This window comes from Ammodytes marinus, assembly GCF_949987685.1.
Source record: "Ammodytes marinus genome assembly, chromosome: 16".
Classification (NCBI taxonomy): Eukaryota; Metazoa; Chordata; class Actinopteri; order Uranoscopiformes; family Ammodytidae; genus Ammodytes; species Ammodytes marinus.
In genome coordinates, this window is record NC_137220.1 from 25,444,761 (window position 1) to 25,472,381 (window position 27,621).

At 41.5% G+C, this 27,621-nt stretch overlaps 3 protein-coding genes across 4 annotated transcripts in view; 2 read left to right on the forward strand and 1 right to left on the reverse strand.

Moving 5' to 3' along the window:
- Positions 1 to 2,155: 2,155 nt before the first annotated feature.
- Positions 2,156 to 6,419, forward strand: rnps1 (RNA binding protein S1, serine-rich domain). The gene is made up of 7 exons (XM_080044660.1): positions 2,156 to 2,217; positions 2,946 to 3,089; positions 3,597 to 3,776; positions 4,890 to 4,995; positions 5,243 to 5,396; positions 5,481 to 5,622; positions 6,081 to 6,419. Coding segments are annotated over exons 1-7 (834 nt in total). The 5' UTR covers positions 2,156 to 2,215; the 3' UTR covers positions 6,187 to 6,419.
- A 1,075-nt stretch (positions 6,420 to 7,494) lies between these two features.
- LOC307262582 (arf-GAP with dual PH domain-containing protein 1-like) lies at positions 7,495 to 23,774 on the forward strand. 2 transcript variants are annotated; one of them, XM_080043518.1, is made up of 11 exons: positions 7,495 to 7,660; positions 10,329 to 10,459; positions 10,885 to 10,976; positions 12,448 to 12,530; positions 20,601 to 20,713; positions 20,986 to 21,132; positions 21,396 to 21,479; positions 21,821 to 21,883; positions 22,073 to 22,144; positions 22,537 to 22,765; positions 22,849 to 23,774. In XM_080043518.1, exons 1-11 carry the CDS (start codon positions 7,498 to 7,500, stop codon positions 22,875 to 22,877), a joined length of 1,206 nt encoding a protein of 401 aa, XP_079899644.1. In that variant the 5' UTR covers positions 7,495 to 7,497; the 3' UTR covers positions 22,878 to 23,774. The 2 variants fall into 2 exon arrangements, with proteins under 2 accessions (XP_079899644.1, XP_079899645.1); XM_080043519.1 differs by lacking the exons at positions 7,495 to 7,660; positions 10,329 to 10,459 and adding an exon at positions 10,479 to 10,723.
- A 1,887-nt stretch (positions 23,775 to 25,661) lies between these two features.
- LOC307263099 (ras-related protein Rab-26-like) overlaps positions 25,662 to 27,621 on the reverse strand; it is a gene marked incomplete at both ends in the record, with an annotated part of 52,430 nt that continues 50,470 nt past the window's right edge. The window contains 3 exons of the mRNA XM_080044153.1: positions 25,662 to 25,761; positions 26,043 to 26,119; positions 27,383 to 27,439. Of these exons, the coding sequence (XP_079900279.1) occupies positions 25,662 to 25,761; positions 26,043 to 26,119; positions 27,383 to 27,439 (234 nt within the window). The remainder of the gene's footprint in view (positions 25,762 to 26,042; positions 26,120 to 27,382; positions 27,440 to 27,621) is intronic.

The window sequence follows — 27,621 nt, forward strand, 5'->3', positions numbered from 1 at the left end:
TTCACTGCCAGACCCAAGCTGCCCACCTCAGTGCCCAGGCTCTGAATCTGATCCTGCAGACCACTTCTCCCTCCCACATCCAGGACAGCCTGCTGGGGGCCGGGGTTCCCCTCACTACGTGCGACGCCCTGACTTCCAGGCGCCTGTAAACGGATGGCGGCCACCCCAGGAGCCGAGCACGTTAAAGGTGACGGTGAGCGGTTAGGAAGACGAATGCCAACCCGAGGGAGCGGGTGAAAGGAACGGACAGGCACACCAGGTCTCTGTGTGAGAAAACGCCTGGGGGCTGAGCCTCCTCCAGGCTGACCCTCCATAACAGTCTGTGCAACCTGAAAATGAATATCAGGAAAATAGTAAAACACAAAGAAATGTTATAATGAAATCTTAATAACAAAGGAATTAGGATCAAAATTAAAGGTGTCAGGTTCCCAGGATCAGATGAGAACAAGGTGGAACCTACTTAGTACAAGCTACTGGTGTAGAGGTTTTATTATACACAGATAACATTGGACTTAATGGGCACTGTGGCCCGGTCACAAGACGTGACAGTCAGTGATAACATTCAGGAACACACTTGAGTTAAGGTTAATTGAGGTTTCTCACCTTTTCAGTGGTCAGGTCATAGGTTTCAGATGGCTGTGGCCCTGTGCTTCTCAAATCAGCACCTTCTACACTCAAGGGATCTCTCCTCAACAATGAGGCCACCTGGTTAAATGACTGAAAGGCAAAGCAACATATGCAACTTCATACTGAAAGATGATTTGATTCTTATGATATTGAAAACATAATTCAGCTTTTGTGCTATTGTAAGCAGTAATTACAAACCTAAACATTGGGATTGTGACACATGTAATGAAAGACATTATGTGTAAATAGTGACCTTAATCCTGTGTGACAGCGCTTTATCCAGAAGCCTCTTTCGAGCCGCCAGCATTGCATTTGTGGCTGGAGAAGGAGTGACTCTCCTCCTCATCAATGATCCAGAAGTAGTCAGAGTAGAAGACGCGGCGCCCCTTTCTGCCATTGTAACACTGGACTGGGCACTTCTTTGTTGGCAGTTCTGTGCGAGCGAGGTAACGCTGACAATCTGGATGTCATTTTCCTCCTTATGTCCCACTTGTTGCTGTTCAGGCCTGCTGCCTCCGCGTGTCTCTCCAGACCCAGATGGCTTAGCGCCAGTGTCCGGATTCGAGGGAGTCCGGTTGGCTAAGTTCGCAGCTGCTGTAAAGCCGGAGCGGAGAGACGCCTCTCGCATAAGGTTCTGAATATGAGCGCTACTCCAGCTCTCTTGTATCGCTCCTGTTCGAGGCTGCACCTGTGCTGGTGTTGTGCTGCTTCCAGCCTCCAGAGGTCTGACCCTCCCGGGCGGCCTCCCTTGGTACTCCCTCAGGAACAGGTAGATGGCCTGGGCAGACACCTTGATGTTGTCCAGCTCCAGCACAGCTTTGATCTTACGGAAACTCAGACCCGCCTTCCGCAGCTCCACCACTTTGTGTTTGGCGGCATCATCCAGCCGGCCCATGGTCTCTCACTCTACAGGAACCCTATGAGTTTGGCTGTTAATCTTTAGAAGATCAATAAAATAACTACACAAACTAAATTAAACTTGTTGTATGTTCAATAGATAGATAGATGGGTGGATGGATAGCTACTTTATTAATACCTAAGATAAACTTGTGTTGTTGCAGTACTAAAACAATATTTATAGGACTATTTATTTATAATATTTATTAAAAATGAAAGATTAAAATGGGCATAGTTCATGTCCACTGATTGTTGAAGTAGGCCAATATGAAAGACAAGAGAAGACTAAATAATACCGATAAATAAACCTAATCTGCTCAGTTTATAACGATGTTATGTTGGATTGGAAGCATCGTCGTGGTTGCAGGAATGTAAACAGAGCAATCTTAGGATAACAGCTAGCAGAGTACCGTCATAAAGTCAAGCGCTCATCGCGACGACAAGAGGTTAAGATCGGTTACTGTCTCCAACTCTTTCAGATCATTCCCCGTTCCATAGTTAAACAGTTTGGCTCTGCATTGCTGCGATGTTGCTGTCACACACACACGCTCACATCTATCTTGACAACAACATAAATAAACAAGAGTTGGTTTTAAGAGGCGCTCGGCTTGTTACGTAACTTCCGCTTTGTCGTCATCACCGCGCGACGTCTTCTCTCTGGACTCAAGCGAATTAACCTCGTCCGAAAAATATGTAAGTTTTGGCTCTGTATTGTGTTGCAATCGAGCTTTTTTCAATTCCAGTATATGTTTTGTGAAACACGTGAAATCTGCGTCACATTTTATCGTCGTTCAGGCCAGTTTGAGCCGGGTAGTTGTCGATTCACGGCGCCCCCCGTGCTGCTTGCCACCACCGTGTTATGAGGAGGCAGTTGAATGAAAATAAATGGCGGCGGATTTCAGTCCGAGACTACCAGCTGTTTGTACTAAAGTTGAATAGTCGGTGATGTTTAAGTGAAAACACCAGTCATTTTAAATGCTGTAGGACCCATTCAATAGCTTAATTATGTAAATGCATATAACGTCAATCATGCAATTCGTGCAACGTTTGCTAAGGTTATGGGTTTTCGTATCGTCACTTACTTTGCTTTTGATTGTGAAGTCATTGTGCATGTGCTAAACAGAACCACATTTGATAAACTGACAGAAAATGTGTGGCCCACAACTTTGACTATTGAGTAATCATTTAATCAATCATCAGCCATAATTCTCATTACTATTGGTACCAGCTTCTCCAATGTCCTGTTTTATATAATAGTGGTTTGGATCTGGTGGTCGAAATCTAACTTGCCTCAAGCTGTAGGGAACCCTATCTTGTACTGACAGAGTGATTGACATTGTAAATAATAGTTGCAGAACTACACCACACAAAAAGTATATATATATGATCTCAAAGTAACAGCAGCTTGCCTCTGATTTTAGGGCACCATCACCCACAAAGCGGAAAGAAGAGGAAAAAACTAAAGACAGAGGCAAAGAAAAGACTGCTACCAAGGACGGAGACAAGGAGAGAGGACGGGACAAAGCAAGGAAACGCCGCAGTGCTTCTACAGGCAGCAGCAGCAGGTTGGTTCGCCTCTTTATGTTATTAAATGTTTTCATGTTAATGGCAAAATCCAGTTTCAATGGCTGCGTTCCAATCCCCATACTATCTACTATTTAGTATGGTAGAAAAAAGATTTAGGATGTCCCCATTCTTGTGGCCAGATTTAGTATGGTTAGAAATACCCGGATGTCTACTACATCCGGCCGAGATTTGTGTTAAAAACAGCATCCTGTTTGTCCGATTCTGACCCACAATCCAGTGCTCACCAGAGGTGACGTCACATCGACTGGAGTTTCCATATGAAAACAAACGGGGATGCGACGATATAATAGCAAGAGGCAAGATCAATGCGCAATGTTATGATGAAATGAATAAGTCAAAGTCTGTCCCAATGGTATACCTACTGCATCCTAACTAGATTATTTGTATGGTCAAATGTAGTATGTAGAATAGAAGAAAGAGAGTATGTGATTTGGTGCAGGTAATATTAGTATTTTCTTAGCTCTCATGCTGGTTGTATATTCCAGGTCCAGCTCCAGCTCCAGCAGCAGCTCTGGCTCTAGCTCTGGTTCCTCCTCTGGCTCCAGCTCCTCTGGCTCCAGTCGCTCTGGTTCTTCCAGCTCTCGCTCCTCCTCCTCTTCCAGCTCCTCAGCCTCCCCCGGCGACAACCGCAGACGCCGTGACAACCACCGCCGCTCCCGCTCAGCGTAAGTCAATTCATTTAATTGTTCAGGACAATATATTTCCCAGTGCCTTGAAACATGCCATTGTAACACCTGTGTTTAAGTATGGGGATAGGAAAGAGGTGGGCAACTATAGACCTATCAGCGTACTTCCTGTCATATGGAAGGACTTTGAAAAAGTGTTTGCAGGACAGCTGGTAGCCCATCTTAATGCAGAGGCCCTGCTACATCCTGGGCAGTTTGGGTTCAGGTCAAAACAAATTATCTGCCAGAAAATCCCAACAATGCGGCACCGTTAGCTCATTTGGTAGGGCGTTGTCGTCCCACCCCCCCCCCCCGGGCCGGGAGCAGTAGACCCGGGTTCGATTCCCGCCCGCGGTCGTTCTCTGCATGTCACTCCCCTCTCTGCCCCATTTCACCTCTGTCTCTCTGCACTATCAATAAAGCATAAAAAAATCCCCCAAAAAATATCTTAAAAAAATAAAAATAAAAAATCCCAACAATCACCACTGTCAAATACTCTCTCCTTTCAACATGCTAAACTTTAAAAATGTTGTCAGATTTTAATAGAATAATAAACAATTTTCTCCCTTGAAAATGTTTTTCCTAACCATCTGTTGAACTACAGGGAGTATTGAGTCCCTAAAAACAAGTTCTACATTTGGTCAGTACTCATTTTCATACAGAGCAATAAAAGATTGGAACATCATTCCAAATGAGCTAAACGTTTTGTCAGACTTTCACTTGTTTTCAGGCCAACTCAAGAAATGGATTGTCAATAACCGAACTTGCACACACATTAGTTTAGTTTTAATAGTGTTTTTTTATTGATTTTGTTTTTGTTTCAATGAGTGTAATTCTTAAATGGTTTTTTGGCATATTGTGATTTGATATGTTATATTGTATTCTGTGTTGACCTGCACAGGGACTACAGATGGAAATGAGCTAACTGCTATAATCTGTTACAAAGCATATTTTCTCGGTGAGATTGTTACTTTTGTAAACGGTCCCTACAAATAAACTAAAAAACTAATACAGCTACACAATATTGATACACTGCATCTGTGGCTTTTTTTTTCCTTTTCTTGTTTGAGTCATGATTAAGCTAAACAGTGTTCTTTGTTTGTGTTTGTGCAGGTCCAAAACCCAGAAGAGGGGAGAAGAGAAGGAGCGGAGGAAAAGAAGCCCAAGTCCCAAACCAACTAAAGTTCACTTAGGACGACTGACCAGGAACGTCACCAAGGTCAGCGGAGAACGCTTTCAATAGCTGAGCACATGACTATGATATAACATGACAGTATGGCAGCTCCTCAACAAGACTTCTGTTTGGTAGAAAGGATCATTTTCATTCCATTACACTTGTCAGAAGTCTTATTTTTAAAGCATATAAATTCAGATAACTATGTACATCAACAATAACATCTCCCCTACTCAGTTTTTCTGTATAACGGTTCTGATAGCTGCACTGTTATCTGTCTTTATTTGCATAGGACCACCTCCAGGAGATATTTGCCACGTATGGTAAAATCAAAATGGTTGAAATGCCAATGGACCGGTTCAACAACCACCTGTCCAGGGGCTACGCCTACGTGGATTTTGAGACCGCCGACGAGGCCCAGAAGGCCCTCAAACACATGGACGGAGGTAAGCCAGAGTGTTTGTTTTGTTGTGCCTCTGTCTCTCAGGATCACGTTCAACAGCTTACCGTGAGTACTCTCTGATTGACAGGTCAGATCGACGGACAGGAGATAACCGCGTCTGCCGTTCTGCCTCAGCGAGTCCGCCCCCCGCAGCGCAGACCGTCTCCTCCTCGCAGAATGCCCCCCCCTCCGCCCATGTGGCGCCGCAGCCCGCCACGCATGAGGAGAAGGTACATAGGATGATTTTCCCCCCACACCTGTACATTATGTTAACATGTGTTTATGTGCTTTGGTTCCGACCGTTAAAGACCTTACGGTACTTCACCAGTGGAAATATGAAGATGGATCAAACTGTTGAGATCCTATGTAGTATAAATGTGCAAACATTTTAGAAATCGGTTCATCCTTGCCTGAGAAAAGGCAGGAAAGTGTTTTATGGTCTCACTGTCTAACCCTACATATTCCCATGTGTGACATCACACATGGGAAAATGTAGGGTTAGGATTAACAGGACAGCTGGCGCTAGGGAAAACTGAGGGAAGAAAAACTTTGTTCATTATATTATAATAGCAATTTCTATAATGATAGAATGCCGGTTCCGTATGGGTGAAGTATTCCTTTAAGGCTATAAAGTATTCCTGCCTTCCCACAACCTATTTATTTAATTTTTCTGGTTGTGTCCTTGCAGGTCCCGTTCCCCCAGGAGGCGGTCCCCTGTGCGCCGTCACACTCGTTCCAGATCTCCTGGCCGCAGGCGTCACCGCTCTCGCTCCAGTTCTAACTCCTCCAGATAAGACACCATTCCTGCCTCCTGACAACCAACTCATCTCTAGGAGTCTCTGGCACCGGAGCAGCTGGATGTCTTGCTTTTCCCAGACCCAATGGACTCACAACAAATAAAAACCATCTGCATTGTAGCCGACATAAACATCAGCCTGCATATAGAAAGCAGATTTTTTTTTTTTTTTTTTTTCCAACAGATGTGAGATTTGTTTGGTATTTTGTGTTAAATGATTGGTGAAAAGCCGGCTCAGTGTTTCTGTTGTGTTTCAAGATGTGTTTTGGCTCCACCGAGAGATCTTTTTTTTTTGTGTAACTTCTTTTACCATGTACTGAATTTTTAGACATTTTTAAAAAATAAAACCGCTGAAACATTCCCAGTTTGTGAGTTCAGTTTGTTACAGCCGGGTCATGATTTTGAAAGGTCTTGGTTGTTCACCTCCTTGGCTGAGTGCATGCTCGCGCTCAACTCTTATGCAATCTTTGGAGAACATGTTATTGTACAACATGTAAAGCATTTTAGAATGGTAGCCAGAAAGCTATGATTACTGCAGATGCAGCTGTCTTAAGTATGGTTTACCATAGCACAATACAGACACAATGCAATTCATATACTCTTAAAATGATTTAATTTACATTATGTCTTCCTCCACAACACTGGATTCAAGACCCCTGGTACAATTGAGGACAGCAATGTATGTCCTCTGTAAAATATATGACATAAATCATATATTAACTTTTTCCATAGCAGACATTTTGAATGGGCAAAGCGTTTAATGTTGGCTGATCCATTTTAGTGTACCAGCAGTAAGCCATTGTGTCAGTAAGTCAGCAAGCAAAGTGTCAACTTAGGTCCTGAATGGAGTGAAGCTTAATGAGTTGCAGCCCAGTTGGATATTCTGAATTACACCAGTTTTTCTTTTGCTGTGCAATGCAACTGAGAACACCTGTGTGACATCTATTGTTAGGCTAAATATTCAAATCAAACAAAAATAAATATGAGTCTTTGCCAAAATTAGGCTATAACGGGCAGACCACAAGCCCTCTATTTAATTTGTATTAATTTTAAATGTTTTCCTTAATGAACGTTTGATCTATTATAATATTATTTATTCGCCTATATCCTGACATTATTAATGATGACCGCTGGGGGTCTTCCTTCTATGCAAGAAGGCTATAATAGCGTCTGTAGGATTTTATATTTTATTAACATCAGTCTGACTGTGCTCCTCCTCAAATGAGTCAGGCTGTAGTTGTCAAGGCACGTTGCGACGCGCTCCTACACATTCAGTACAGTGCGTCCGGCGGCAGATCTTTTACTTTTGATGCGTGGTGAGAGTTTGAGGAGCGCAGCCGCTGAGCAGGCGTCTGAGCAGGGCAGGAGAACACTTCTCGTTATGGCTTCGGATCCAGAAAAGAACCGAGAGCGCCTGAAAGAGCTTCTGGGCAAACCTGGGAATGGAAACTGTGTAGACTGCGGGGCTGCAGGTAGGAGGAGACGAGAGGGTGGAGAGGTCACTGACTGATGCTGGACTATTTTAGGTTTCAGACCCATTTAACGAGACCCTTTGATACTTCCATCTGTTTGTTTACTTTCTATGATCATCCCACTTCTTCTTATTTATGTAGAGAAATGTAGGCTATATTCAACTATCTCGCAGTGTGCCTCCAGCTCTCGGACATGGTCGTTGAGTCGTTTAGACGATCACGATGTGGCCTAGGGCTAGGCACGTAACGTTTATGAACTATGAAACAATTGACGCAAGAGGGATCATCATGAGAGCATGAGAGCAATGCTGTTGGCAATATAGGCCTACACTAATAAAAGTCCAAAATAAGTAATTCATGGGTATTTAAAAAGAAACTTATTTAGTAGGCCTGCACTTTTAACAGTTTTCATCGATAACTTTTCTAAATAACACATAGAACTGTGAGTTCTAAAAAAAAATTGCATTCAACTCTCTTTTGCATGTAGCCTACACGTGTGGTCACACAAACACACCCTGATGGGCACACCTAGTAGCCTAGGTTACAAGAAGTGAGGCAACAAAGAAAAAAAAACACAGTCAAACGGGTGTGGTGGTTTGTGAAATAAGGCTCATCTTTTGCCTGAGTGAAAATCAGAAAAGGTCTGCTGAAGCTCTATTGGATGGGTTATGCCTTACTTGGCCTTGCTCCAGACCTAAAAGTGTAAGCGTTTCTAATTACTATTCGAACATGTTGAAACATTGACACTCCTGAGAGTTTCCAGTGACGAGTCCGTACATATATTTGAGCATTTACTCAATCATCTCTCCTCAAGTCCATTCAGTCAGATGTCTGCTAACTAATGTATATATATTTTTTAATTATGTGCAAAATATTGATTATTTGAAATCAGAAAGGTCGGAAAAATGGTAGCCTAAAGAAAACTAAACAAAACAAAAAGACAACCTCCACAACTTTCCAGAGCCCAAAGTGACATCTTAAATGCATTTAGTTTGAAGAGACTCATCATGTTGCAGACCCTTTTCAATGTCTCAACCACACCCCATGTAGTGTTTCTTACTCTCTATCTGCTAATTGGCTGTCTGTCTTTGTGTGCATCCATTTTTTCTTGGAGAGTGACTTCTCTATAGAGACTAGTGGATTGTCTGGCAACACAACAGGCCCACATAATCCAGTGAAGATAGGAGTGGGATCCGCTACACAGCAGCCTCTTGTCTCTTGTGTGCAGATGCAGTCTGACATGTGTGCGGCTTTGTGATTATGCACAAGGAAGTACTAGTTTTTTTCTTCATAAGCAATGGTCGAAAGGGCTTCAGCACACTGACACAATCTTCTTGACATTGCCCCAGTTCTCTTGCTCATTTACAAAGAAAACAACACAGCCTACACACAAGCTTACCCCATGCGCTGATTGACTTAAGGAGAAGCTGTGTTTTCTTGTAAACAGTTTTGACACACTTGCTGCAACCCTTGCTTATTGTGTATTGGCTCATTGAAATTGATTCTTACCACACCGCACAATCTTTCCACGTGTGCCTTCCTCAAATGAGATGTTTTTTTTTAACTCTGTGATGGTTTGACCTTTCACTGAACCAAAATGTCTCAACACTGTATGGTAACTGGATTACGTTAGGCAGGTGGTGGAGGTAGCAGTGACTGTTATTGTGTTTGCTAGAGTGTGTGAATGTAAGTGTGAATGACACCTTGCAAACACTTGTATGTGATAAACTGTAGATATACAGTATACAAGCATTTTCAATATCAAATCTGATTCCAATTCAAACGATGGGGTATAAAGGCATGCATGTCATTTGTTATGTAATTTTTATTTGCATCATGGAAACACACATTTCAATAGATGTAGGCTAATATCTGTAATATGTAGAAGGTATATTAAGGTGCCTGTCTCTACAGATGCAACACTCTTAACTTCTAAGCCGCTTGGTTGCGGACGGCAAATGTGTGCTGTTGTTGTGTATACTGTTGTTTAGTATGTTTGTGTGTGTGCGTGCGTGTGTGTGTGTGTGTGTGTGTGTGTGTGTGTGTGTGTGTGTGTGTGTGTGTGTGTGTGTGTGTGCGCGTGTGTGTGTGTCCGCATGCAGAAATAGCAACGATGAAATGTGATTCAGGTTGATTCAAAGTAAACGGACAGTGTAGGGTCAACCCTCTCACAACTGACACAGTGTTGGGTAAAACAGGGAAACACCTCACACAAAACCTAAGTACAATCCAGATCTCAATTGAAACCATTTTCACATAAATATTAATCATCTGTAAAACTGGGGGAAGGGTTTTATGATCACACCGGGGATGTGGACAGAATTATTACATTTAGGTCATCGAGATAAGCTCAGTGCACTTTGGGTGACCTGCTTCCTGTATGGGCTGAAGTAAGCACACTTAGAACATGCCCTTTTTTAAATGAAATGACTTGGTATTGAGGGGAGTTACCAGAATGTGTTAAAGACATTGACGGACAGCATGCCTTACGTTTTGTGAGATAGCTCCATCTGCCAATAATGTTGTCAACCGTTATTTTTGTGATCTGTAGTTTACTCTTGTCATCTTTATCTGTCAGAAGGAAGTGTCAGTGTGTTCAGTTATTTCAAGCTTTAAATGTGTTGTTTTGTGTGCATGTACTCACATGTGTCTTTATGCTACATTGCAGATCCTGAGTGGGCATCCTACACCCTGGGCGTGTTTGTGTGTCACAGCTGCTCAGGCCTTCACAAAAACATTCCACAGATCAGCAAGGTGAAATCTGTCCTGCTGGATCCCTGGAGCTCTTCTGAGGTGGAGGTGAGAACTGATGTCTCTCTTGTGTACACACACATCCTGGACAAAGTACAATAGCTTTGTGTTTTGTGAGCAGAAAGTAATGTCTGCAGCCTGTGGCCTCACCCTGCTCCCTGGAAGAATAAGACAAGTCTCAATTCAGTATGGCCATGAAAGGCATGAGCTATACTGTAGCAGCTGGCAGATACAACCGATATCTTTGTGTCTGTGATGAATCCTTGGACTCTTGGACCTTTAAACTCACTCTAAAAACACATTGATTACACAGTGAGTGAAATGAATGATGTATTTTTTTTTATACATCTAGTCCAGTTGGGCTAGAACTGTTAACTTGTGTGCAACTTGTCCTCATCAACCAACTACACACATCTTTCTACACACACAGATGACTTGTAAACATCTGATGATTATCTTCCTCCCTTCTGCAGTTTGTGGACTCTATGGGTAACAATGCTGCCAAGGCCAAATATGAACAGCTCGTTCCTGCCTTCTACTATCGCCCCACACACAAAGACTGCACGTAAGTGATGTGTTTGCCTCCGCCCACGCTTATTGTCTGTATCTGCCACATCTTTACTAGTGGTCACCTCAAAATGTAAAAGTGATTAATACGTGTCTCATACTGTTTACATGTTGGTTTTGACCTCATTCTGAATAGCCATGGAGGTGGTTATCATACACACGTTTGCTGCCAATTCAGTTTTCTAAAAGGTAGTTAAGGATGAAATGACTGAAACCAGGTTTGTTTAAATGTTGAATCTGTCACATTAAAACGTGACACTTGAGTGTCATCGATTACAAGAACAATGAACACTTTTGCTTATCTACTAGAATGCAGTTATTTTGTGCGAAGACAGAGTCTGTGTTTACATATAGCATCAGGACTGCTATCTTTGTTCCACATATACTGTATGTATGCTTCCAGTAACATACAGTTGAGGATAGCATCATTAGCTCCCCTATGAAAATTTCCCTTTTTTAAAAGTATTTCCCAAGGGCTGTCTATGCTATGGCTCTACAAAAAGGTCCGCTCTTCAGGGGGCTAATCATTTTGACCCTGGTCGTTTTTGTTTTTTTGTGAAATAATTTATTTCTGTGTGCAAAGAAAATAAATGCAATCATCCAAAATAAAAGTAGGATGTTTGGGAACACTTTGTTAAACATTCCTTGCTCTGTTTGACAGCACTTGGGAAATACTAAAATTGTGAAATAATTCTGCCCTCAACTGTTGGTTAAACAAGTGGTTCTGCTAGCCAGGCTGACATGCAGAAACCCCTCAGTGATAAGACCAGCCAGTTCCTGTAGTTTTAACAGGAAGCAACAGTTGAGCACAAGGGTTTCTTCTCAACCGTCCAGTGATATGAATAACACTGAGCTGTGAGCTTTATTTGAGAGTGGATCTGCATTGTGTATGTGAAGGGCACATGTTTAGAGCAGTTCAGAAAGGAAATGATGAGTGGGTAAAGGAGAGTAAAAAAAGGGTGAGAAAACCACCAAGTCTGAATACTTTTGAGCACTTGGGGGGAGAGCTTTACAAAGCCATTGCATTAAATAGTGTCATGCTGATTTGTGGAAAGTGACATGGCATCCACTATGGATGGCCCCTCATCCATAGTGAAAGGATGAGGGGTCTTGTGGCAAAGCGTGCTGAAGATGCAAGTGAATGCAAAGCTATTTTCAATGAATGATAATCGCTATGGAAATAGAAAATACAGAGGAATGAATAAAAAAAGAGGGATATGATATGATTAAAGCAGAGCACAAGCCGTATAATCAATATCATGATAGATGGAGGTCAAGGGAGATTCGAGTGATAATTACGAGAATATTATTCAAGTAATATTTGATTGCTTTTGTTTAGCGACTGCATGTAGTGTAGCTGGGATGCTCGACATTCACGTCAGTTGATGTGACGTTTTTAACAAATAAGCTCAAACGTGATGTGAACGAACCCTGGTTGAGCTGAGTGTCTAACACCAACTGTTCTACAGGCTCCTGCGAGACCAATGGATCCAGGCCAAGTACGAGAGGAAGGAGTTTGTGTGCGTGGAGAGGCAGGAGCCCTACTCGGCAGGTAAGGATTACTACGTACGTCTCAGGAACTTGAAGGAATAGATCAATATTTGGGGGAGTAATAATAATAATAATGGTTTCAACATTTAACTCTAAATTACAATTTTTTTTAAAGGATTCTGATAATGTACAGTTAAAATAAAGATATATCAATTGAGAAGTAATCCTTTAGGTTGTTGGGGTTCACTTTGTGTTGAAGGAGCTGCTTTATTTAAATGTTGTATTATGTCATGTATGGTGGTAATTACGTGTGATAAAACTGTTCCATTCGTACAGTATATGTATAAGAAAAAAGAAATAGTTTTATTGTGATAGGTAAAGAGTAAAAAGTTGGGTTCCGGTTTTATTGTGAAAAAACCAACGGAAGAGGTGTTGTTTTTTTTTGTTACCAGAGTGTATTTATTAGAAGTAATTTGTATACGCCTACTATGACGAGGTAGGCTCCTCCTAGGAGGTTTCTCAGGAATGAGACGCCTTCTTGTCTTAAAAAGAGGGAGCAGAGGAGTTTGAGGCTGGGGGTTTTTCACAACACGGTGATAGACGGACGGACATGCAACAAGCATAACCTCTAATCTTCTCTCTACTCTATACACACGAAAATGACTTGATCAAGAATTTTTAGAACTAGAAAAACGGACTGAGATGCAGGGGGTTAGATGGACACTAATGGTTATATGGGGCCCGTAGCACTGGGACTTGTACTCGCTAGTGTGTACCGCCATGTGTATAGTGTCTGTTTAACTCACTGTAACTTTTCTGCAAAGGGATAGACTGATATTGATGGTTATATGGGGCCCGTAGCACTGGGACTTGCATATACTAATATGCCGCCATGTTGTACAATATCTGTCTAACTCCTTGTAATTCATGAAGTTTTGTAGCGCGGGGAATAATATTTACAGGCACGCAAGTGTTTGGGTATTGTTTCAAGAGTTACAACAAATTTAGAAAATGGATCAAGTGAACAAATATAATGAGAAATAGGACTAAAACATTTAAATAATATGTAAGCATATACTCTCTTTTGTCTTTTCTGTCTCTCTGTTATATGAAATTGTAACAATCATGTAAGTTTGAATAAATATAAGTAAAACGTTCCGCGAGTCTTTGTCACAGTAGATTAAGTTGTGGGAAGCAGGACCTAGAATAAGGTTGTTTTTTATCCATCACGAGCGTCGCCCCGAGGAGAACACGGCGTAAGTATAAGACATCTTGGCATCGCCCACACGCTGACAACACAACAATACATAATCTCATACACCTAATCTTTAAACGTGAAAGAATAGGTTAAAAATGCCTTCTTAGGTTTAGACGAAGATGTTTAAATCCTGAAAATATTATATATGTTATATTTTAAACAGAAGGGTGGTTTACAGACTAAGTTACATACAACTTACGAACAATAAATTGTGAATTGAAATCTTTATTCTACTACAAAGAGAAGGTTTTAAAAAGCAATAGTTAAAAGTGTTAATGATTTAGCGGAGGTCGACCTTATTATAAGCAGAGGTGGCTCTGATAAAATAGGAATTTTAAACACAGTGTTATATATTGAACATTATTCCTTAAGTAGACGTAAAACTCAGGTTAGTCTAGAGGGTAAATGCCGCGCTTTTAAATAAAGGAGACCGGGGTTCGAGTCTCTTTCAGGGCCTATGGTGTGAGAAGAGTTGTTTTGATGAAGGAATGATAGACAGTTAAAGCATTGTGCTACAAAGTTGGTTAACAAGAGTTTGAGAGGACATAACTAATAAACTTATGGGACTGGCTTTTCATTTAGATTAGACTTTTATAGTCGAAATCGTAATAATTATTATTTTTCTTATCTACCTTTTTTTGTTATTATCTACACCCACTGGTTTCTCCTTTTTCTGTGTTACATGTGTAAAATCATTTTGTACTTGGGTTAAGCTGAGCATTTCATTGGATGTGAATTTCGTAACCTTTATCAGTGTTTTGTGCTGAATCGTGTGCCTGTGAGTGTCACAAATGTCTCCTGGCTAAATGCCCAGTGTAGGCTCATTAAAATAGAGAAAGTGACACCTACCCGACTATCAATAAAACTCAGCTAATCAGTAAGATTGGGTCATCATGATATCAAATGATGGTGTCCAAAGATTCAAAAATTGCGGAACTGTATTAGTGACAGAAAAAAGATTGACCTATTTAAAATGTTTTGACCACAGTTTAAAGCAGATGTCCACTATTACTACACTCAACAAAAATATAAAAGCAACACTTTTGTTTTTGCTCCCATTTTTCATGAGATGGACTTAAAGATCTAAAATTCATTCCAGATACACAATATTACCATTTCTCTCAAACATTGTTCACAAATCTGTCTAAATGTGTGATAGTGAGCACTTCTGCTTTGCTGAGATAATCCATCCCACCTCACAGGTGTGCCACATCAAGATGTTGATCTGACATCATGATTAGTGCACAGGTGTGCCTTAGACTGTCCACAATAAAAGGCCACCCTGAAATGTGCAGTTTTGTCTCACAGCAAAATGCCACAGATGCCACAAGCATTGAGGGAGCGTGCAATTGGCATGCTGACAGCAGGAATGTCAACCAGATCTGTTGCTCGTGCATTGAATGTTCATTTCTCCACCATAAGCCGTCTCCAAAGGCGTTTCAGAGAATATGGCAGTACATCCAACCGGCCTCACAACCGCAGACCATGTGTAACCACACCAGCCCAGGACCTCCACATCCAGCAGGTTCACCTCCAAGATCGTCTGAGACCAGCCACTGAGACAGCTGCTGAAACAGTTGGTTTGCATAACCAAACAATTTCTGCACAAACTGTCAGAAACCGTCTCAGGGAAGCTCAACTGCATGCTCGTCGTCCTCATCGGGGTCTTGACCTGACTCCAGCTCGTCGCCGTAACAGACTTGAGTGGGCAAATGCTCACATTCGATGGCGTCTGGCACGTTGGAGAGGTGTTCTCTTCACGGATGAATCTCGGTTTACATTGTTCAGGGCAGATGGCAGACAGCGTGTGTGGCGTTGTGTGGGTGAGCGCTTTGCTGATGTCAATGTTGTGGATCGAGTGGCCCATGGTGGTGGTGGGGTTATGGTATGGGCAGGCATCTGTTATGGACGAAGAACACAGGTGCATTTTATTGATGGCATTTTGAATGCACAGAGAAACCGTGATGAGATCCTGAGGCCCATTGTTTTGCCATACATCCATGAACATCACCTCACGTTTCAGCAAGATAATGCACGGCCCCATGTTGCAAGGATCTGTACACAATTCTTGGAAGCTGAAAATGTCCCAGTTCTTGCATGGCCAGCATACTCACCGGACATGTCACCCATTGAGCATGTTTGGGATGTGCTTGACCGGCGTATACGACAGCGTGCACCACTTCCCACTAATATCCAGCAACTTCGCACAGCCATTGAAGAGGAGTGGACCAACATTCCACAGGCCACAATTGACAATCTGATAAACTCTATGCGAAGAAGATGTGTTGCACTGCATGAGGCAAATGGTGGTCACACCAGATACTGACTGGTTCTGAGTCCCCAGACCCCCAATAAAGCAAAAAAATGCACATTTCAGAGTGGCCTTTTATTGTGGACAGTCTAAGGCACACCTGTGCACTAATCATGATGTCAGATCAGCATCTTGATGTGGCACACCTGTGAGGTGGGATGGATTATCTCAGCAAAGCAGAAGTGCTCACTATCACACATTTAGACAGATTTGTGAACAATGTTTGAGAGAAATGGTAATATTGTGTATCTGGAATGAATTTTAGATCTTTAAGTCCATCTCATGAAAAATGGGAGCAAAAACAAAAGTGTTGCTTTTATATTTTTGTTGAGTGTAGATTAATTAACATTCAAAACAATTGGCAACACTTTACTTTAACCTGTTCTATTTAACATTTATGAACAATATATTCATTTAAAATGGTTTAGAACACCATAATGGAATTGTAAGGGCTATTACGAATTATTTATTATTTTATAGTATTTGTACTTGAGAATTTCGTTCTGCTGCAGCTTTTCACTAGGCTTAGCATCGTCATCAGAGAGACAAAAAGCTGTCTGCATGGTCAGACATGTATGTAGGCCCTATATGTTCTGCTGATGAACAGTGGCGAGCTTAGCCATTTGGGGGGTCAAGGCGAACAGTCATTTGGGGGCCCTTGCATCTACCGGTCTAATGTACGCATAATGAGATGACACATCCTACTGCCCTCATGTGGCCACAATGAGGTACTACTTCCACGGACATTTATGGAGTCAGTCCAATAGTTCTCAATCAATTAAATCCTATTCAGGGCGTGAGTGCAGGCGCCCTCCTGTGGCCATCAATCATTACTACAACCACACTGGTCGCTAGGCGTAATTACAAGCAACATGTTTGGTTGAAAAAAAAAATGTTGTGGTTGTTACTAAACTTGCGTTGTAAAAATGTATTCACCGTTTTCATAGCATCAATGCACTAAATCTTTCATTCTCAGATACTAATCTGAGAATGAAAGAGGACAAAACACCACCTCTATTTCGACAGAGCACACGAAAAACCTTTTGTTATTAGGAGGAGTGTGCTACATTGTGTTAGCTTCACTAGCTTAAAAGCTAACGGTTTGTAACAGTTGGCTAATAATCAGGTTTAGTGGAGCAAGAACTATTGCCACTAACTTCTTCATGAGTATTAATTATTCTCTTGTAGTAACGTTACTTTGAATAACATCCAAGCGAAACGTCAGTCCGCATTGTAGTTTGTATGGAGTATCATCTCATTATGCGCACATTAGACCGGTAGATGCAAGGGCCCCCAAATGGCTAAGTTCGCCACTGGCTGTAGCCACAGTGTCAAGTTCACACACTGGGGCCGTGTCCGGACTGCCATACTAACGTCCTACTCATACTCATTTTGACTTCAATTTGAGTATGTGACGGTTGGGTATGTGAGAAATTCCCGGATGAGTACTAACTTCCGGGAAGATTTTGGGTATGAATCGATTGTATACTTTTCCTACTCAACCGCCCCACAATGCATTGGGTCAATTCTACCCGCCCAGGAAAATGAAATATTTTCGAGCAAGTTGCTAGGCAACAACATTGTTTGGGGTTCCGCGGTCTGACAACTGTACGTGCAGTCATTCATAAACTCTTACAATAGATAAGAGATGAAGATAAATACCTAACAACATTAGAGTCACTAAGTGAAATGAGTGAAGTGAGTCTGATAGTGGAGAGAGATTAGAACAGATTGCTGTTCCACACACCGCGGCTCGTCCAGCTCAACTCACAGACAGCTGAGTGCTGATGAGCCGGACAGAGAGCGTCGGAGGGATCCTCCGCCTCAAAACATAATTATAAAACAAGAGGTCTAAAACACAGATGATGAACACAGGACTGTAAAAATCTAGTTCATCTAACCTGTAGAGGGCGGTTATAAGCTTAACAGTGTCTAAACTGCCTGAATCTTATAAGAAGAAGAAGAAATTCTTCATTGCTCGAGTATACTTCAACTGAAAACGTTTCAACGCAGCTCGCATACACAATCGATCTTTGAGTAGAGAGTATGCAGTATATAGATGGTGAGTATGTAGGATGTAGGATGCTAGTATGGCAGTCCGGACACGGCCTGGCTTTCTGTGATGAGGAATGTCACGTTTCTAACGTCAACATAGTTCCCCTTTATGTTCTCACACACGTTCTAATTTAGAAACCTCTCACATTTCAGTTCTAATATCATCAGTTTTCAACATTGCCTTAACTCTGAACTGAAAAGCCAAAATACAGCCGGACATTTCTCAAAAGCACAGTCTCATTTCAAGGTAAACAAGATGGAGCACTATACTAGGAGTCTCATGACTGTCAAACTCTTGCTCTCTGTGTGTCTCTGTCTCCCTGTCAATGGCCTCAAGTGTTGTGCTGTGCAGAGGTTTAGGAGCATGTGGCTGTGTGTGTGTGTGTGTGTGTGTGTGCCACGGAAGAGAATGGCCTCTTTTGTGTGCAAACTTCAACATTTCGACTTGATTTGAGGCCAGGAAAAACTATTAGTGATGTGTAGAGGACCTGAAAAAAAAGACAGAGGCTGTGGTCCAAAACATATCTTTGCTCTCCCAAATAGTTTGACAACCCGATGTAACAGCAAAATAATTCTCCTGTTCTCCTTTGCTGCACTGTGTTTTGTGGACAGTCTAACTCCCTGACTCATACTATGCTGTACAAAGAAGCAATAAACTGAGGGCAAGGGAAGGGAGGTAGGGAGGGAGGGAGAGAGAATGGTGCAGGTTGACCAGCAGAAAAACAGCCTGTTTTTTATTTTCTCATCCATCGCTCAGAGGAAAGTGGCAACTAACATAATTTCTCTTTTCTTATTTTTATTTTTTTTAACCTTTAGGTCATACTAGCATTTGACTTGGTTACTTCTCAGTAAGAATGCTTTTCTTATACTGTTTGTTTAAGGCAAAGTATTTTTTTTTATAGATTTCCATGTAATCAAAAGAAAACATTTAAGTGCGATTTATGTGAGGCAGTTAGTAGTCATCAAACGGGTTCAACACTATGAATGATAAATCGCCCTAAAGAAATGACTAGAACAACTCAAATAAAAAAAGACTGAACAATGGTTGAAGTCTCTTATTACTAATACAAATGAAGTACCCTGTGGCAGTTCCGTCACAGAGCTGCTGCACTGATAACGCCTATGGAACAATGCCTAGAGCCCTGTGGCTGTGCAAACAAATGTTCTTTCTTGAACCTGCAAACACTTCATTGAAAAAAGAAACATTAAATTGTGCAACCTTGAATTGAAAAAAAGATCTACTTTATATTCGCATTCAATAATACAGTTCTCATATATTTGGAGAAGATTTGTCCCGTTCTGTTATGCAGTACATTGCTGAGTTGTGTGTTCATTTGTGTGTGTTGGCCTGGTGTGCATAGGGCAATGACAATGCATTTCTTTCTGAAGGGCTGTTTGTGTTGGCTCACGCTGGGTATGGGCAGAGAGGCCAGTGTCAGGATTAGGTCCAGTAACAGAGCGCGCGCGTGTGTGTGTGTGTGTGTGTGTGTGTGTGTGTGTGTGTGTGTGTGTGTGTGTGTGTGTGTGTGTGTGTTAGCAGGGGAAAAGAGACAGTTTATTTCAGTAAAGTTTAGGCTTGTGGGGGAAGCCATCAGTTGAAGCTGAATTATTTATGTGTAGTTAAAGGAGTGGAGCTTCCTCCCTTCACCTCTGAGCTGCTGTGAACACAAGCTAAAAGCGTGCATGCACACAAACACACTATAAAAGGTTAACCAATTATAGGAGCTTTAAGTGGTCTCCGTCAGATTTTTTCTGGGTCAGTTGGTTAATGTTCTCTGCTCTCTCTCTCTCAATACACACACACACACACACACACACACACACACACACACGCACACACACACACACATATATATATATTTATATTTACTGGCCACTTTATTAGGTACACCTTGCTATTACGGGATTAGATCTCCTATGGCCTTCAGAAGGTGTTGGAAACATACCTCAGAGGTTTTTGTCCATATTGATATTGACATGATAGCATAACTCAGTTGCTGCAGAACTTCAATGTATTGTTAACACATATAACTAATCAGAAGATCACATGGCAGCAACTCAATGCATTTTGGGCATGTAGACCCTGGACAGGACAACTTGTTGAATTTCAAACCGGCTGGTTCGAGATGATAGAAAGGCAACTGTAGCTCAAATAACCACTCGTTAAAACCAAGAAGGGGTTGCAAAGGGGCGGAAAGTTTACATGGGGAGTTAAGCTGGGGAATTTTGGAAATATTGGTAATAGGGGATTTTGGGAATTAACTGGAAATGGGTGTAATTTAAATGAACTGGATCATATCCTAACATAAATATAATCATTTGGTTTTGTCATAGGCAGTTGTGAAGTTAATTCAAGTGAAGGAAGTTTCTCAATTGATTCCCAGCAAGATAAAATAATCTTTGGGTTTTGAGACATTGTATTTAGTATCTTTATCTACAGTAGTTTTGTTAAAAGTCTGTTGTGTCTTTTCTTCTGTTTTATTCCTCTGTGTCCCTGCTCCGTGTAGGCTACAGGGAGGGCTTTCTGTGGAAACGAGGCAGAGACAATGGACAGTACCTCAGCCGAAAATTCATTCTGTCCGAGCGGGAAGGGGTTTTGAAGTACTTCAACAAACACGATGTGAGTGTTTTTCTCTCTCTTTCAAATGTTTCCCTAATCCGTTTAGGATCTGCTCATCTCACTCTACAGTAAGAACGGCCTGAAAAAAGTTACTCTCATTTCACTCCTATTTTGAAATGTTGCTCTAGCGGCATTAGAACAGGAACATGGTTCTGCAACCAACCCGTTCTGCATCATTTTCAATATTTCTGTCCCTAAGAAGGATGGAAGGAGAATCAATACTAATATCATGACTGTCTTTTTTTCTAAAAATGTCTTCCCTTTTTTTGCAGGCCAGAGAGCCCAAAGCAATAATGAGGCTCAATACTGTGAATGCCACATTCCAGCCAACAAAAATCGGCACTGCCCACGGCTTGCAGATCACCTATTTGAAGGACAACAGCACTAGGAATATCTTTATCTACCATGAGGATGGAAAGGTGAGGTGTGTTGTTTTGCAGGGCTGTGTCTCCCCCTGGTGGAGATGGCTTTTCACTACAAGTCAAAGTGGAATGGAAGTTTACTTGTATAATCCTTAATAACGGCGTCATAAAACACATACAATTGCTTATCAAATGGCATTTCTAGTAGAAAAGACACTTAGTTGGACATAAGTAGGGGCCCCTCAGTGCCGATGATGTGTGAGGAGAGGGTATTGTATTAAAAGTTGGTGGCTGAAATATTTTTTTTTTCTGTTTTGTAGGAAATGGTGGACTGGTTCAATGCCATCCGAGCAGCCAGGTTTCACTACCTGCAGGTGGCTTTCCCCGGAGCATCCACATCTGATGTGAGTACATGTACACCTGCACAAATACAGTATACATGCACATATACACAGGGCTATAGCAAGCTACACTGACATCACATTCTTTACACATTTGTTTGGGGATTAGGGTGCTTCGGCAAACTGGGCATTACATTCTATAATTGAAAAAATAAATACAAGTAATGGTTATTTGATTGGACATGTTTTCAGACCATATATCTCTAAACATTTTGTATGTTATGTGCAGAAGGGTTTAAGGTCTAAAAGGGAATTTGTCCTCAGGGGCAATTGCTCACGCACGCACGCACAAACACACACACTGAGTTTATCAGTGACCAAGTGTTTGCTCTTTGTTTGTCCAGTTGATGCCAAAGCTAACAAGGAACTACTTGAAGGAGGGTTACATGGAGAAGACCGGTCCAAAGGTAACGCATGTGGAACGTGTTTGGTAGTTGCAACACTTTTTAACCACATGATTTGTTAATGAAGAACAATATGCAAAGCCCATAACAGTGTCTCAGAGCATGAAAGCTATGTTAATCATTTGACATTTGTGGCTCTATTATAGTTGAGCTGCCGCGGCCACATGTTTATCTCTCGTTTCTGTCCCACAGTTCACTGAAGGCTTCAGGAAGAGATGGTTCACGATGGATGACAGGAGGCTCATGTACTTCAAAGATCCACTGGTATTGAGGCTTCATGTCATGAGAAAAATCTGCTGTAGCTGCACCAGCAGATGTTGCACTCAAATAGAATTCAGAAGTGCATGTTTGTGTGTTCCTTAAAAGTGCACTCTGTTAGTTTGGGTGTGTCATAGAAGTGAACATGTTCTAAGGTATATTCTCAGAATATCCAGAACACTTTGTCAAAATCATCTTATTATAAGCACTAAGAGCTGATACAAAGAATGACATGGAGAACAACTGTTTTGTAAATTAACTGCAGGCTCTGTAAATGTAAGAACCCCCCCTCCCCCCCTGTGAAACTACATAGTGCACCTTTTAACAAAACTACAACTGTTTGTTTCACTTAACCACACTGAGTTGGGTTGTAGATGATCAGACTGCCTTTGTTCCAGGATGCTTACGCACGAGGCGAGGCCTTCATTGGCAGCAAGGAGAACAGCTACACCGTGCTCCCCGGCCTCCCCCCCAACATCCAGGGTTACCATTGGCAGTTTGGAATCACCATAGTGACCCCGGACAGGAAGTTTCTATTTGTATGCGAGACCGAGGAGGATCAGCAGGACTGGATCGCTGCATTCCAGACCGTTATCAACAGACCAATGCAGCCTCAAGAGTACGCAGGTGAATTCAACAACCCGGTCAAGGCATTATTGAACTCTTTTTCTCTCAATTTCTGAATCTGATCTATTCTCTTCTCTTTGCAGTGGAGGCCTATTTCAAGCACAAACCATGACTGTCTTAGTGATGGACTTGGGAGTGAGGAAGAGAAAGTGGAGCTGGGAGGAAGAAAAAAGGACCCGAGATGCATGTACTTGATAACTCATTATGACAGCTTCAATACAAACTTAAGTGTGCCAGAGAAAACGACCTAACAGTGAGACAGCTTTGACCACAGATACCATCCACTACTCCTTTACTGCTCAAACTCACCTGCAGTATGTGCAAGACCCATTTTATAGGGAGTCACTCCTAAGATCATGAATGTTAACTTAACTCACTCGTCTGTTGTGAGACTTCCATACTTGAAAGGGGTCAGCCACCCTGGTCTGAATGTGCAGGTGTTAGTTATCTGAATGGTTGCTGCTCAGTTTTTCTTTTCTCTGTTCTTAGTAATACAGTATTAGATATATTATATAGTAATACTTAAATTACTCATATAACTGAATTCACTTTGCATTTCAACCAAGTGTACAAACTGTACCCTTCCGAGCAGACTAAAACAAACATGATCAGACTGCCACTGGACTGCGATGTGTCAGCAAGAAGAAATAATGCATACCAGGCCTGCAGATATTATTTCCAAGTATGAATGGGTAAAATCATAATTCATTCAATGTATTTATTTTTTTAACCTAATTTGCTCTATGACGCTTGTAATGTCATGGTGCCCGGTGCTTGTGGGTATAGAAAATACATTATTATTATTTTTGTTTTACATATTTAAGTGGCTGAATGTATACTGATTTGTGTAACATGTTCAAGAATGGGCTTGCATTCTTTTTCTTGTTTTTGTTAAACTGTATAAAAACTTGTGAACCAATCTAGCGTTAGATTTTCATGTGGTGTAGTTATTTACCCAGCAGAGGGTGACAGAGGCAAGGTCTTAAAAAACATTATTAAACATAAATGTATTCAAACCTGAACCCTGGCGTCAAGCACCATGTGCCACTGAGAAATACTTTGAATCCCCACCACCAGCCTCGAGGTCTGAACTGACTGTGGAGTTGAGGAAGAGGAGACTGTGAAATATGGTCACTATTGAAAAGGTAAAAGACACATCACCTCCTGTCTTTATTCAAGTTAACCTTCTTTTTACAAGACACAATTGCACATTGCAAAGTAATGAACACAAAATACATCTGAACATCGATATCTGAAAAAATAGTACAGTTAATGCTGTAGTTACTGTATGACTAGGATGATATCTACCAAAGCAACAGTCATACAAAAAGAGGCCTCTGCTTCTTTTATAAAGAACAGGTTAAATACTGTCAAGATAAGGAACCCACTGGTTCATGTTTCTTATAAAACATGGCACTATACATCCCATTTATATGTAGTAAATTAGAAATAAAAGCAACAAAGCAGCCTACTGATGTTTGCACATTTGACTACAAATAAAACATTCAAGAAAACAACACACAGCTGTGTTTGATAGACAATATTTCAGGTAACACTGTCAACATACTGTAGTTCCTTATTCCCCCAAAATCCCACCAACGCTCTTACAGGCAGAACAAAAAAAGTATTTACATAATGTGTGTAAACACCCACAATACAAACGGTATGTTTGTATCTGTTTTTGATTAATTGTACAGTACAATACTTAATATATGATCAAGAGAGTTTGCATTGGGCTAGAGCACTCAACATTGATCCTCTAATATTTGAAAAATCCCCAAAATGTTTTGCGTTTGTGACCCATGCAGTGCCATGTTTCTGAAAATGTACTTAATCTGGATACTTTTTTTTTGTTGTTGCATCTAGCAGGAACTCCAATCTATTATGAGAATCAATGGTTTTGGCTAATGATATTGCTCCCTTGTTAATGTCCTTGTATACAAAATAACAACAGCCATTTAATTTTATGCTGAGGAAATACATCTTTCTAAATATCCACAGCTGAATCAAGAGATGCTTCGATTGAGTTTATGCTGGTGAGCTAAACTGGCTCCAAAGAGCACTGGAACATGGACATACGACCCTTCACTATCTATTATAGGAAAACTCATCCACACCCTCACCAAGACGAGAATGATCAACTAAAATGATGACCGTCGCTGACATTTTCAATGAATGTGACCTTTATTTTCTAAAAAGATAATTCATCACATTATGGTGTGATTACATGTGTTCACTATAAAACACCTGCAAGAAGCGAAAGGTAGCTGTCCAATTCAATGCTGGGGTTGAATGGTACAATGCAGCTATAGCTAAGGGAGGAAAAGTCCACTTATTATTATAATATTGATGATAATTAATCGATTAGTTATTGACTGGTTATAACTGAGGTGAGCAGTGGCTAACTTTGTCTTTTGTAAACCATTAGATGGGGCTACATTCACAGCTGCAGGGGAGGGAGCAAATGAGGACATTGGAGTAGGACATTGTGATGAGTGCAGGACAACTAATATGTGTGTGTGTGTGTGTGTGTGTGTGTGTGTGTGTGGGGGGGGGGGGGGGGGGTGCTGTGTGGACTGAAACAGGGAGGTTTGAGTGTGTAGAAACAGATGGACCAAAAAAAAAGGTTATACCTCGCTGGAGCTGACTCCTCCTCTCTGACCAAGTCAGATAAGAACACCTACTGTATGAACGTTCATGATCAATGCGCACACGCACACACACACACACACACACACACACACACACACACACACACACACACACACACACACACACACACACACACACACACACACACACACACACACACACACACACACACACACACACACACACACACACACACACACACACACACACACACACACACACACACAATGACTCGGGGCAGGCTTTAAGACCTGCAGCAGCCTGTGCCCTTCTTCTCCTTGTCAACGTACTCCTGGAGCTTAAACTTCTCACTGGTGTCCTTCATGGACCGGTGCTTCAGCTCCCTGAGAGAGAGCAGGAGGATGTACGAGGTTAAACGTTGCCATGCATCAATAACATGAGAAGTGATCAGCTTTATGTCTAAAGTTGAGCCAGAAATGGAATTAGGAAGCCCTTAATGTAACAGTAAAGTTACAAGATGAACGGTTTTTCATTGTGACTAAATGTACTATTTTAACAAGTCCCTTTACGTCTTTACTTGGTTGTTTTGGCCTCCACTGTGCACAATGATGTAGCCTACAGTGTGTGCAGAGTTGGACACTTCTCAGTTGAAGACGATACTCACTTGGCCACAGCGTTGAAAGCCAGCTCTACATTGAGACCCGACCTGGCACTGGTCTCCATGAAGGGGACTCCGAACTCCTGCCAAGCAATGACATTCATAGCAGACGTGTGTATGATCATGTAATACTTAAATAAGGCCTTTGGATGAACATTCAATTTTATCAGCAGCACTTCAACGGCACAATGGTCATTTTTGTTGTTGCTTCAGATTCATTTTGGCACAGATGAGATACATTTGTCTCGCTGCTTTTTTCCTTTGTGGGGGAATTTGTCTTAGCACACCACAGTGATGACAACGGATTGTGCTTTCTTCCATCTCAGGCTGAGCCTCGAGTTACTTTGCGTCTCTTTACGGCTGCCGCTCCTGCAGAGTATTGGTACTCGGCTGCTTTCTGTTTGTTTTGTGTGCCCTGCTGTGGAGCAACAGGCACGGCGATTGATCAAAAGCAATGCTTGCTCCTGGGGTCAGCGCTTAAGAGGTTGTTCTTGTGGCTGCCGTGAGGTTTATCACATCAGCATGACATTTCTATGGATGATTGCACCGAAGACAGGACTCTATGCAATACCTATTCGGTGTCAAATACGTATCATCTACTACAGAAAGGAAATGCTTCGGAGTTGTCTGGCCCTTTTTTTGTGGAATCTTTTTCGTTTTGCAGTGGTACGATTTCCTCACAGAGCACAAAGGAATCTGAGATAAACAGCAGGAGTCAATATGAGAAGTGATCTCTAGATAATCCCAGTTTTTCGTAATTTTCATAAAAGTATCGGTAACACTTTATAATAACTATCCGTTGTAACTCGTTAATAGATCATTAGTAAACTCTTAATTAATGATTATTAATGATTTGTTAAGTGTTTGTTAGCAGTTTGTTAAGGATTTATAACAATGGTAGATAGTTAATAGCTTAATAATTGAATCAGTTCATCTGGGAGGTAATCCCAGATTAACTGATCACGTCACGTTCAAGTCCATGGCATGCACAGTGTGCATTGAGTTTATTTAAAAATATTTGAAAATGGGGCTGCCCTCAGTTGCCCATGCACTGTGTATAGTCTATAGTCTATTTCAGCCTCGTCGGTATCTCGGATTACCTCCCAGATGAACTGATTAAATTATTAAGATATTAACTATCTACCATTGTTATAAATCCTTAACAAACTGCTAACAAACACTTAACAAATCATTAATAATCATTAATTAAGAGTTTACTAATGATCTATTAACGAGTTACAACGGATAGTTATTATAAAGTGTTACCAAAGTATCACAAAAATGACATCAGTCATATACATTCCCTTTTTCAAAAACAGACATGAAGAGGGGAATTGCCAATTTACCTTTGCAAGCCTCTCTCCATCTTCTCTCCTCACCACCCTCTCGTGAGTGGCATCAGCCTGGCAAGACATGATCACACATGCAAGCATCATGCATCAACATCAGTGCTGGAAAACCACAACATCCACCCACCCATCAGGCAGCTCTGCTTGCTATTTGTCCACATGCTTGCTGGTGTTTGGCTCTCAGTGTGCTAATGAAGGGCTGATATGGAGTGTAAGAGACTGGAACTAGCCAGGAC

Coding starts and splice junctions, on each gene's coding strand:
- rnps1 (XM_080044660.1), top strand. Junction 5,397..5,480: donor CCTCAAACACATGGACGGAG/GTAAGCCAGAGT, acceptor TCTGATTGACAG/GTCAGATCGACGGACAGGAG. Junction 5,623..6,080: donor CCGCCACGCATGAGGAGAAG/GTACATAGGATG, acceptor GTGTCCTTGCAG/GTCCCGTTCCCCCAGGAGGC.
- LOC307262582 (XM_080043518.1), top strand. CDS start 7,498: ATGCGTGGTGAGAGTTTGAGGAGCGCAGCCGCTGAGCAGGCGTCTGAG. Junction 10,977..12,447: donor CCCACACACAAAGACTGCAC/GTAAGTGATGTG, acceptor ACTGTTCTACAG/GCTCCTGCGAGACCAATGGA. Junction 21,480..21,820: donor CCGGAGCATCCACATCTGAT/GTGAGTACATGT, acceptor TTGTTTGTCCAG/TTGATGCCAAAGCTAACAAG.